Raw genomic sequence first — 12,324 nt, 5'->3', positions numbered from 1 at the left:
CCCTTGTGTTTCCGTGCGTTTCCGTCTTTTCCCCTGGGTTTCCCCTGTTGTGTCTGTGTGTGTGTGTGTGTGTGTGTGTGTGGGGGGGGGGGGCTTCACGCTCCTGGGCTTCACGCTCCTGGCTCCTCTCCACACCTGCAGTCAATCATCTCATCAATCTCTCACTTCAAGAGCCCCAGCTTTCTCTCCAATGTTCTCCAGATTGTTCAGTCTACAGCGGATATACTCTTGGCTCCTTTCTTCTTTGAGTAAATATCCAGTGCTAAATAGTTGTTTTCTTCTTCAAACGTGTTTGCTAACCAGTGTTCTCCAGTGCCCGCCATTCCCTGCGTCCCCCTCAGCCAATCTCAGCCAAGGCCAGCCTCCAGCTTCTCCTCCCCTCATTCTTTTTACATTAAATCACTTTAAATCCGACTCACCTTTAGGGCGCCTTGGTGGCTCACCTAGTAAGTGCGTATCACATGGGCTCAGTCCTGACCGCAGTGGCCATGGGTTCGAATCAGACCCATGGCCCTTTGCTGCATGTCATCCCCTGACTCTCCTGTCTATCTCTCACTGAACTACATAAAAAAACAACTAACTCACCTTTGTCTGTCTCTGTTTTCGGGTCCAAACACAATTACATAACAGTCACAGAATACTTTGGTTTAAACACTGATCACATACATCAGTTGTACTAAATGTTAACATGCTAACATGCTAAACTAAGATGGTGTGCATGGTAAACATATCTGCTAAACATCAGTATGTTAGCACTGTCATTGTGAACACAGTAGTATGTCAACATTTGTATTTAGCTCAGTTTACTGTGTCTGTTTTCCACGTTTGTCCACTGAGCCCATGGTTTGAATTACATTCCTGTATTAAAACTTCTTTACAGTCTCAGCTGAGTTTAAATGAAGCTCAACATGATCCTTCATTCATCATTTTTAATCTTTACCATGTCACTCTTACTATTTCATTAAGTAAACCTACAACTCTATCTCAAACCCCTCCTTTAACTGTGCAGATATGCTAACTCGCAAACAAGTCTGAATATGCCTCTTCACTGTGTCAGTGTTCACGTCTCCGTGCCGAGTTCTGGCTTGAACTTCCTAATCAGTGACATTCCAGTGCGGGACCACAGGTACGAGACTATTGAAGAGAGAGGTAAAGAGAAAAGGGATGAAAAAGAGAGACAGAAGTGAGTGAAGGAGGAGAAAGATAAAACTGTGAAGGGTGAAGAACAACAAAAAAAACCCACCAATGAGGAGATCATGTGGGTTCAACGCTACTGGCTGCTGTTGGTGTTGATCGACTGCCGTGAATGGATTACAGGTAGTGTGGTGGTGGAATGTGCAGATCAGTGTTTGTGTATATGGAGGTTTGTCCTCGCACTGCACCCTAAATAAGCTTGTGGTGTTATTTGTGTTTGTATAGCTGCATATGTGTGTGTGTATGTAGGTGTCACTCTCTCTGTCTGGGTCACACCATGTCGATGTGTGTGTGTGTATGAATATGCAGTTTTCCGCTGCTGTGGTGGACTGGCCTCCTCTCCGCTCGAGCATGTTTCAACCTGTCCTCTCAGCAATGCTGCAAACAGGAGCCCTCAAGCAAACTCTGCCATTGACGTAGCCTGAGTGCTTGGCTTACTAGTGTTGTGATTAATGGGGTACAACTGTTTATTAAGGGCTAAAGTATGTGTGATTCACTCAGGAGGGGCAACAGTGAGAAAGTAATGACACCTTGAACATGAGAGTGCATGCTTTTTCCAAAGCTTTCTCTGTACAGTAATGAATGGTTTTACCGGGTTTGCTCAGCTGATTGTAGCCTTTGCTGACCATTTGTTTTCAAGATATGGTCAAAATAAAGTTAAAAATAGTTATAAGTAACTCGGCAACACATTGAATCATGTGTTGTAAATTTGCCGAAGCAAACACAATAGCTTGTTTGGCGTAAAGACTCATTTTATGACTAATTGCATGATGCATCAAATGTTGCACTGAAGACAATAACCATAAAAGGTGAGAGTGGGCTCTTGTCTGCTGTCCCTGTGAAATGGGAAGTTCCATGAAATGATGCCATTTATTATCATTGCAGCCACTGCTGTTTGAGTGATGTAACTAACTCAAACGACAAAATAATATATTCACAGAGTAACAGAGTAACCAGAAGATTAAAGCATAGAGAAATCTTTACTCTATCATAGAATAAAAATCAATAATGCTGTTTAAAAATGTAGCCTTTGTCCTTTTTTATCAGGAGCTGTGGGTGACATCAGTCCATATATAAAGCATTATGAGGGCTTGTCATATGACAGGGAGGATCTTCACAAGATGCACTTGAGAGCCAGAAGAGCCACGCAACCTCAGGAACATACGCTGCAGCTGGATTTTACTGCTTTTCACAGGTAACGTCGCATTTCCATCTTGGGAAGCATTGCACTCAAAAGCATGGTTCTGTTTGTGCAGAGTCTTTGTATCTGTTCCTAACCCAAAAACACATGTCAACCGTGATTAGTCCACATATTTACCCACTGTTGATAGATCTGCATACCTTTCACAACGGTACAAAGCTTTGGCCACAGCTGTTTGTGCTTTTGTTTCCCTTCAGAACTTTCCGTCTGCGTTTGAGACGAAATGCAGCAGCATTTTCCCAAACTTTCATGGTGGTTAGTGAAAATGGTTCCACATCAGCTGACCTCTCCCACATATATTCAGGAATATTAGAAGGTGGGTATGACAATGAAACCTAGGAACAGATCTCCTAAATTTAGTTAAATTCAGAGGAAAATCTAAATGACTTTACTGTAATCAAAGTGATTAATCACATAACTTCAAGAGTCATTTGTAATTGCTATGGTTTGGATAAAACATCTGGATAAAACATTTGTATAAACATCTGTTTGTGGCAAAACATTCATGATTTATTGAAATCTGAGGAACAAAGCAAAACTTAATGAAGGGAGTGGATTAAATGAGAGAGTTTATTGCTTTGATTCTCCTGCTTCATACCTCCCCTCATATATCTGTGAAGTCTGAGCACTGCCTCTAATCTTTACATTTTTCTCAGTATCTTATTTATTTACTCTGTCTGTCTCTCCTCCACAATCTCCTGTCTCTGCTCATTTCCCCCCTCTCTGACCCTGACATCTCTCTTGACCTGTTATTGCAGGTGAACACGGTTCAGCCTGCCATGGCTCTGTGTTACAGGGTCAATTTGAGGGAACCATCCACACAGACAATGGGACTTATCACATAGAGTCAGTCCATAGATACAACAGCAGCCAAACAAACCACCACTCTATAATCTACCATGAAGACGACATGAGTAAGACTTCCTTCATTTTTCCACTGCATGAAAAAAAAAAAGGTTTTCCAAAAGTGTTGTCTCAGCACAAAAATTCAAGCTTCTTTTGCCTCTGCAGTAACAGACGAAAACTCTGAACCTTGTGCATCTGCGGTCTGAAATTCTTCTAACGTCACCCCAAAACCTCAACTGCTTTTCTGGCCATTTGGTGATGATGTCAAGAGCACAAAAAGAAATGCCATGTAACAGTAGATCTCACTTAAAGGTCTTATTCAGGGCCCTGCAGTCTCACAGAAAGACAAACAACTACAGCAAAATGCATTTCTCCCCGGTTACTATTCCTTATTGCTCTTTCTTATACATTACAGTATCTGCAGATCCCAGCTCTAGCATAAACTAAGGTCACTAGGGGTCAATGAAACAGCCGTGCCCTTAACTTGTAGGTCAGTTATAATGTAACAGCAGAGCCTATTTAGAGCTCTGAGGCGGATCCACCCTGAGCACTAGCCAAAGAAGAGATAGGCCGAAGATGGGGTGACTTTTGAAAGAGGAGGAGGAGGAGGATAAATGAGCGGGTGGGGGGCTAAAGTAAGGAGGAAAGTATGAAGATGACGAACAGGAGGAGGATATGTACAAGGATATGAATTTCTAAAGGGAAAGAGGAAAAGAGAAAAAGAGAACAGGACCATGTATAGGATCTTGCAGAGTTTGAAGGCCATAGAGACGGTTTCCATGACAACGGATCAAAATGAACTCCAAGTTGGCTTCAAATTATATCAGTTTATGATTTGGCCAGATGGCAGTCGTCACTGAGTTCTGTCAAAATGTTTTGTGTGTGTGTCAATATGTGTGTGCATGTGTAGCTGTGTCTTTTTCCCTGGCTCTGTAGACAACCATGCATCAGTATAAGATTATTTCCAAGAAAGCGTTTCCTGGAAATATAGTGCAAAACGTGCCAGACCACCCCCCCCCACACACACCCCCTGCCTTCTGCCCCTGGCTGCCTTCCTCCTCACGCCTCCCGCCATTCTTTCAACCCCTTTCACAAATCGAGTAACGTTGCAGCTGACAACATCCTGTTCTTTCTTTCACAGGCCAGCATATCTGCAGGAAACTGTGAGAGATCTGGCACATGATAGTTCCATAAACAATCAATGCCTCCATACAAAGTGGTAAATTAAGACATGAGGGGCTGACATAACTCCTGTGTGTATTTCCACTTCCTGTGGTTGTCGTCTCAAATGCTACTAAAGTTGAATGAGGAACCCTCTGTTCCCTGGGATGGAGGATGTCAAGGCGTCTATCAGATCTGGGACACAAGGCACGGCCTGGGTAGCCATTAATAACCGAAACAGGTGATGCTCAAAACAAACAAAAACTGAAAAGATGAGTTGAACTGTATCCCTGTATAATGTGTATACAACAACAAGGCAGATACACGTTTGCTAATGTTTTGAACATCTGCAGCCTTTGTCGTGTTTTTCCCAAACGTCTGTTTTCTGTGAAGTTTGTCAAAACAGGTTTGTTGTGTAACGTGTTTCTATCACTGACTGTCAGTCGTCAATTTAAGGATGTTACTTTTAAAAATAGTCATGATTTATTATGATCAATAGGTGTGTGTGTGTGTGTGTGTGTGTGTGTGTGTGTGTGTGTGTGTGTGTGTGCTTGCGTGCGCGCGCGTGTGTGTACGTGTGTACCTACAGCTAAGTTACACCCTAGTTCATGTGACCTTCTCTTTGAAGTTTCACATATCTATAAAAGGGTAACTATTAACCTCACACTTCCTTGAGCGAAATCAAGAGTGATAAACATACTTTAAATATCTCTGGGAATGTTTAACTGTTTGTGTAATAATTGCTTTCTCAAACTGAACTTACAGTCAGTGAAGTTGTGTAGATCCCTTTATATTTTCCTTCTACATTTGTAGAGTCCGTCTCTCTGAAAGATTCACTGGAGCTTTCATTTAGATTTCACACTTATATGAATATTTCAAATCCTCAGTTTAACAATCATGCAAAATATTCTTCAAACATCTATTTCTTCATGATATTTGTTGCCACATATGACAAATATCTCGAGTGAACACTGGCTGAACTCTCGGAATTGCACCGATATCTTGAGGTTATCTGTTGTTTAGCATTACAGCTGAAGAAACAGCTGTTACACCTCCTGACAATCATATAAAGAAAATCATGTATGGAAATATACTTGTAAGACAACAGGGCTTTCATGTTTTCCACAAACACTATCAGTATAGCAGCATGAGCACTATGGAGGTTTCATAAATTATGTAAATGGGGAGGTTGCAGGTTGATTAGGGAATATCAGGACCACTGGAGACAGAAAATCTCCCACCAAATGTGTGAATCGTGTTGTTTTTAACAACCCTGGGGCCTTGTGGTTAGAAAGACCATTGACCCTCTGGTAGATCAGAGATTTCATCAGAGCAATTTCCATATATTCTTGAGTAGTGGTGTGCACACACTGGCACGGAGAGTTTAGCTTAATGTTTAGATTTAGGGTTAATTTGCTCTTGAACAAACCAAGGGGGCACTTGAGGGCACTTAGACCAACCACAGCAGCACCTGGGCCAACTACAAGGGTGCTTGGAGTGCACTTGGCCTGACCAGAGGGTCATTCATGAGGCAGCAGCTTCAACGCAAAAAAGTTGTCCCGTTAAAGCACACACATCCCGGCTTAAAGATGGGCATGTCAACAGTCAATGCCTTTTTTTTAGCTAATGTTGGGTCTTCCCCCTAGACACCAAACTCCCCAACTATTGTGATAGAAGTAAAGTGCAAAAGCATGAGATTGAAAATGTAATGTTAATGTGTGAGTGTCTGATTTTATAGTGTGGTGTCCAGTCATAACTGTTATATGCTCAAAGCTTTGTGCTGGAATGAGACTTGAGGCTCTGGCATACATTTTCTACATTAATCTTAGCAGTAAAAACTAGTATCCAACAGCTGCTGGGAATGTGATTTCTGATATTTCATTTGGGAAAATCCTTTTATTTTCTTGCACTTATCGTACAGCAGTTTGTAACTGTCAAAGAGCCTCATGCATAGACGGGATTCAGTTCACTTACTGACATTTTCTTCTCTTATTTAAATTGGAAAAAGATGGAATAAATAATAATTTCTTTCTCCAACTTTGGCAACACAGGTCAGAAACATTTATCTCCTACAGTATGATCAACAGAGGGTGACACTCTTTGGAAAGGAGAGAGAGAGAGAGAGAGAGAGAAAGAAAGAACATGGGCAAGTAGAAAGGGCTGGAAATAATTCCGTCAGTGGGTCGACGCCCGGCATTTAGGCCTCCACATCCACCTCCACCCCCGCACAGTCCACCCCTACTCATGCCATGTATGGACTGAATTGCAGGTTTGTGATTGGCTGGAGGACTTTCGTAGCATGGTGTGATCCAATCATGTGTTGTCTCTCTCTCTCTCTCTCTGTAGACTCATGTCTGATGCAGGGAGATGCTGTACTGGTGACAGTGTTTTACACGCACACAAACACACACACACACACACACACACACACACACACACACACACACACACACACACACACACACACGCACGCACACACACACACACACATACACACACACACACGCACGCACACACACACACACATACACACACACACACACACATACATACACACACACACTTTGCATTATGTCTTTAAGTTCTTATGGGTCAACAGTTAACTGGCAAAACATTGCCTGATTCTTTCACTCTTTCATTACTGCAAACATGTGAAAGTGATTATTATGGCATGTGACTGAACTGTAACTGTGGAATTTAAAGACATTTTTTCTCTACATTAATGGAAGAGTTTGTTTTCTTTATATCGGCCTTATAACCACAGGCGTTCTACATGCTCCCAGCTAAACCTATTGTTTTGAATATTTTGCACGGTTATGAAATGTTTCCAGCAGCGTATTTTACATTACATTTACATTGGTTACCCCATATTTCCCCCAGAGTCCCTCACCATAAACCTGATATACTCTGTTGCAATGAAGTCCTTTGGCTTTTTGCATTTTTGTGGAATTCTCTGGCTTTTCCAATGCAACACGATGGGCCAGTTTATCCTAATGAAATGCCTCCCTGTGACTGCAATCCTATCATTATTGCATCAGTCTGAACGAGGCAGCTGTCCCAGAGGTGTTGCAAAATCGCGGACGATGATGTTGTTTTAGGGAAATCAAACCACCAGTTATCACAGCATTTTCCACAGGCCGCCCCATGGCTCCCACTCCAGACCACTGCGCTAATTTCCAAATGTGGGTCCTCTATTTATAAAGTGTCTGAGAATGTGAGTGTGCTTCTGCCCATGCTAGTTGCTTGACGTACCAGTCACTAAGGAGCTGAGTTCGAATGTCTTCTGCACTTATTGTTTTATATTGCTCTGTATAAGAAATGTAAAGTGTACTTTTTAATGTGAGACAAGTGTTTGAAACTGCAGGGAAAAGACAGACAAAGTTGTGTAACTTTCTACATAAAATACTACATTTAACTTAAGCTTTCTGTTTGATGCCTTCACTTCCACAATCTGCCAGGCTGCAAAAAGCCTTAAACAGATACTCATGAACTCATTTTCGCTCTGTGAAGACTAATTGGATTCGTTTATCCTTAAAAAGGCTGTATAGGAAGAGTTGGTATAGAAGAGGTAACATGAAAATTTGTATTTAAAATCCTGACAATACCATAAGCAAAAAAACCTTTACTTTGTTTCAGACTTGGAGATTTATACCTTGAAATGTCAGGAAAGATAATCAGAAAACATCTGAATGAAACACAGCAAACATACTCCATAATGTAGTGGTCAACTATTACACAAATACTTTCCTCTCTGATAATGGATCTGTTTGCCAAACATGTCCCACATTTTACCAAAGCACAAAGGTGCTTCTTGAAATTCTAGCTGTCAGGAAACTGCCTCGTCAGGACCTTGATAGTGAGAATTTCTATTGTACCTTGCACTATTCAGGTCCTCCTGTCCAGCTCTTGAATCATTCAGTATGTTCTCCCTGATCAGTGTCCCTGGTTAAACACACACGGTACAACGCGTTTACAATAATCATTTCAGCACAAACAAACAAGTCATTTTCCAAAGATCAAACTGTGGCCCTGGTCCACATTACAGGTTTGTTTATTTTGAGCTTATCTTTCACAATATCTTGTTTGCTCCAAAAAAAGGAAGAGTAGTGGGTTGAACCGAACTTCATGTTTGTTCTTTGTGCAATTATTTATTCATTGTATTATCTGGAACGCATACGCCCACATTCAGATGCGTCATTATGGCATTGTTTACTTGGCTGTGTGTGTGTTTCACTCAATGAAAGACAGAGTCAATGAAATATTCTGAAAGTACATGTGCGTATTTGAAGTGTCTGTGTTTGTTTTTATGCAGTCCTGCCACGCATGAGACCTGGTCCTGATGGATTCTGTGGTGCAGAACATTTAAACGTCCTCGCCCAAAGCCTCAGACCCAAAGAGGTAGGACAGTCCAGACATCACCACAGTGAACAGACATACTTTTTGTTTTTTTTTCTTTCCTCGCCTTCAAAATCGCCTCCAGTTCCTCCTCTGCAAAACCATTTACAGCCAATTAACTCATTTTTTCTTGGAGGGAATCCGCCAAAGTGTCTGGTTCATCTTTTGTCAGTGACCTAATTTATGAGGGCCCTCATTCATTCAGTCACATATTTTTATTTATTATTATTACCTTGATGAGTCACCAACAGCAAATTACACGGATGTAAGGACACTAACAGAACAATGTGTAAAATACAAAGAACATAGCGGGGTATTTATAGGCCAAACCTATATTGGCGACGACCTTGAGTGTTTTTTTTATAAAGAAATTTAAAAAACCGGTATGATGAAATAAACATCTGCCAATTCTATTTAGATAATCTCTCCCTTGGGTGCCCTATTTGTTGTTAACTTTTGACCAACTAGGTGGTGGTCCCTATGTCCATTGTTGTCCAAAGTGTATATGTGGACATTGGTATGGGTCCATTTTTAACTACATACCTGCCAGTGAAGATCATTTCCACTGTTTGGTCATAAAATGGGCTGAACAGATGTTGTTCCCAGTGGCGCGTCCAAGTTGTGTTCCTATCACTACAGTCCCTCCTCTCCTGCTGGGACACACGTATCAGCACTGTATCAACATATGTTCTCATACATACTCCTTCTTCATGTCCCTGCAATTTTCATCCACAGGAGGCAGCAGCGAGCCGGTCCAGGAGGACAGTTGATGAGTCAAAGACCAGCTGCCTGCTCCACCTCCATGTTGACCACCTCTACTTCAAGAGGTTCAAGTCTGTGGAAGCTGTTGTGGCTCAGGTGATAAGTCTTCAAACAACATCTATCTCGGATTGACGAGATACTTTGACTAAACAGGATATTTCAAATGTGATGCACACTTTAACCAGGATTTCATTTTTAATTTCAGGATTGATGCTACACAAAAAATGTACTGCTTGTGTGTGTTTTTGCTAAAAACATAACTTCACTGAGCTTTAAAGTTCAGATTCTTTCTTGACACGAAGAAACGGTTCAAGCACATGTGTCACCCCCTCCAGAGTGCGGCACTTAGATGCTGCTGATACCTGAGCTGGTATCAAGGCCTCAAAGAACGCAGCGTACACCAGAGCCCTTCTAGTGTAATGGAAAATCCAACAGGAGCATCAGAACACAGCAGGATTTCCTCAGGTGTTAGTTGAGCAGTACATGCTTTGTTTGCAAACCTGTCCCTGAATCTAGTGTCCTGGATTCAGGGTACATGGTGCTGCAATCAAAGGTTATTTGATGTAATTCCAAGGTTTGGGCTCAACATTGGTAGGTACACAGCAAACCTGGCACTGCTCCAAAACAACTTTTTAATGCTGTCAACCGAATGGTTTATTAGATATAAAATCTGTATTTATATTTAAATAAAAAAACTATACAAAGACTTAAAGACTAAAAGTAAACTTTAGGAAATTAAGGGAAAAGAGAGAAACAACAAACAATATGTTTGCATCCAACATCATCATTTTTAAATTCGGTAGGCACACAGGGTGAATTATTTACCATTAAGAAATGTATATATATATATATAATACTATATAAAGGACTAAGCTGTTGCTGCTGCAGGGCTGAATAAAGGGCCAAATGCAGGCCCTGCACAGATGTACACAGCTGTCATGGCAGGAGCTGAGAGAAGGTTGAGAATCTTCTTATTCTCCGATGGTGGCACATGAAGTGCAGAGATTTGGCAAAATGAAGCTTTGTGCCAGGTGTAAAGACCTGGCACAGAGCCACCAGCACCTCCTGTTCCTTCCCTTCTGCCCAGTGTGAAGCAGCAGCTATAAAACTGTCAAGCTAAGGCCAAGCTGAAGCTTACAGACTGATAAAGACTGGTAGAAGTTTTGTACGAAATTTAAATAACACAGCCCTTATTGAAGATTTAGCGACCTCCCTCTGGTATTTAATACACTCTGTGGGCTCTGAAGTGGCTTATGACATTTAAAATGTCAAAAAGATTCTAACCCTTTGTCCTGCACTCTTGACCCTTGACCTTATTAGAGCCGCAAAATTACTGCAGCAGTCTCTGAGCTTCACTACTCATGCAATTTTCAGAGGAATGTTCTGTTGAGTTAATTGACTAAATCAAATAATTTTTCAGTTGTTTTTAGTGTATATTGATCCTGGTTTTAGTATTAGCTGACCCGTGGTGAAGGCTGCCTGCCTGCTGGCATGCTTGTATTGCGTCAGTGCAATAAGAGTCATGGCAGTGATTGAAGTGTCTGTCTGTGTTGAAGTTTCTCTGTCTGAGCAGAGCTTTTGTAATTGGGCTTAGAGGTCACATGAGATGCTCTACTGATATTGAGTTTAGCCACATACTGATATGAGAATCCAGTGAAGCAACATTAATATAATTACCCGTTTAACTTCCTCTAAATTAAACCCGAGGAGCTGTTTGTCACTGCATTCCATATCTGAAATGAAATTATAAGTGCACAGATGTTTTATCTTATCTAATTATGTCAGATTCATGCTCTCATGATCTGAGCCAGGTTCAGTTTGGTTTCTGTGTTTTCTGTCGTGAAATCTGTTTCACATCTGTGTTTTTTTGATTCAATTTTTTACTGGTCAAAGCAAGGTCAGTCAGTGAGTGAGTAAGTCTGTCCTTAGCTGATTTCTGCGGCCACTCTGTTATTCTCTCCAGCTCTCCTCCTGCTGTCCGTCCTCTCATCACCTCCTCTCACTCGCCTCAGATTCTTTCCACCACAAACACACACACTTGCTGTTGTCCCTGGTTCAGTGCCAGACCTTTGTTGCACCGGGTGAGAAAATATGGTGTAAGTGATGCCGTGATGCGATCTTTGAGTGTAAATAGACAAAATGCTGGTGTCAGTCACTGCTGACCTGGTTTTAGGGACTCGTAAGTCCAAGGTATATATTTTTACATCTGTGGAAATTTCCCAGCAGGGTCCTGTATGTTCATCTCCTCTGAGGCCTTCGCATGTGACTGGGTTGCACGTGTCTCTCTGAATGTGCGAGGGGCTGTGCCACCCACTATGGAAACACTCAATGGATAACGTTGCTTTACAGATTACCCGACATGGTGGTGTTATGAATCATGAGCAAGGCATGTTCAAAGATGTTTTGGCACAACAGCATTAGCAGTTCAACGAGAGTAAAGTATAGACTCAAAAGTATAAAATGATAAATCTACTGTGAAATTCTGTTTTGTGATTGTCAAACTGGTCTGGCAGTCATCGTGTTGCTCTGTGTTGTCAACCTCAGCCCCCCAGAGCCAGAAACACTGTTACTGACGATATATCCGACTGTTTTCTCACATGAACCCATATCTTTCTCAGGTGAGCTCCTACATCCAAGCTGTGAATGACATCTACGACAAGGTGGAGTTTGATGGAATCAAGCTGATCAACTTCAGAGTCAAATCCCTCAGTGTAAGATCCTTCTGCACCCAAACAATGACACGATTGTCCCAGATGCAGGTCACT

The 12,324-nt window shown here is 41.7% G+C and overlaps 1 protein-coding gene and 1 long non-coding RNA gene across 4 annotated transcripts in view; one reads left to right on the top strand and one right to left on the bottom strand.

Moving 5' to 3' along the window:
* Positions 1–1,067: 1,067 nt before the first annotated feature.
* The window catches only part of si:ch1073-396h14.1 (disintegrin and metalloproteinase domain-containing protein 10), a 28,019-nt gene continuing 16,762 nt past the window's right edge, over positions 1,068–12,324 (top strand). For 2 of the 3 annotated variants that reach the window (XR_008827980.1, XM_056377668.1), the window contains exons 1-7: positions 1,068–1,317; positions 2,242–2,389; positions 2,593–2,711; positions 3,154–3,309; positions 8,715–8,800; positions 9,533–9,655; positions 12,178–12,270. Coding sequence is in view for 2 of the 3 variants with exons in the window: in XM_056377668.1 (XP_056233643.1) it covers positions 1,257–1,317; positions 2,242–2,389; positions 2,593–2,711; positions 3,154–3,309; positions 8,715–8,800; positions 9,533–9,655; positions 12,178–12,270 (786 nt within the window). In the remaining variant the exon portion in view is untranslated. The remainder of the gene's footprint in view (positions 1,318–2,241; positions 2,390–2,592; positions 2,712–3,153; positions 3,310–8,714; positions 8,801–9,532; positions 9,656–12,177; positions 12,271–12,324) is intronic. The other variant, XM_056377669.1, reaches the window with a different exon arrangement.
* On the bottom strand, positions 6,200–9,462 carry LOC130170417 (uncharacterized). The gene is made up of 3 exons (XR_008827981.1): positions 9,341–9,462; positions 8,278–8,344; positions 6,200–6,772 (listed from the first exon to the last, which is right to left on the bottom strand). It is a non-coding gene; the product is annotated as an uncharacterized LOC130170417 (long non-coding RNA).

Source organism: Seriola aureovittata, chromosome 6 (genome assembly GCF_021018895.1).
Source record: "Seriola aureovittata isolate HTS-2021-v1 ecotype China chromosome 6, ASM2101889v1, whole genome shotgun sequence".
Lineage (NCBI taxonomy): Eukaryota > Metazoa > Chordata > Actinopteri > Carangiformes > Carangidae > Seriola > Seriola aureovittata.
Note: the sequence above shows the minus strand (reverse complement) of the source record. Positions and strands in the feature narration are given on the sequence as shown.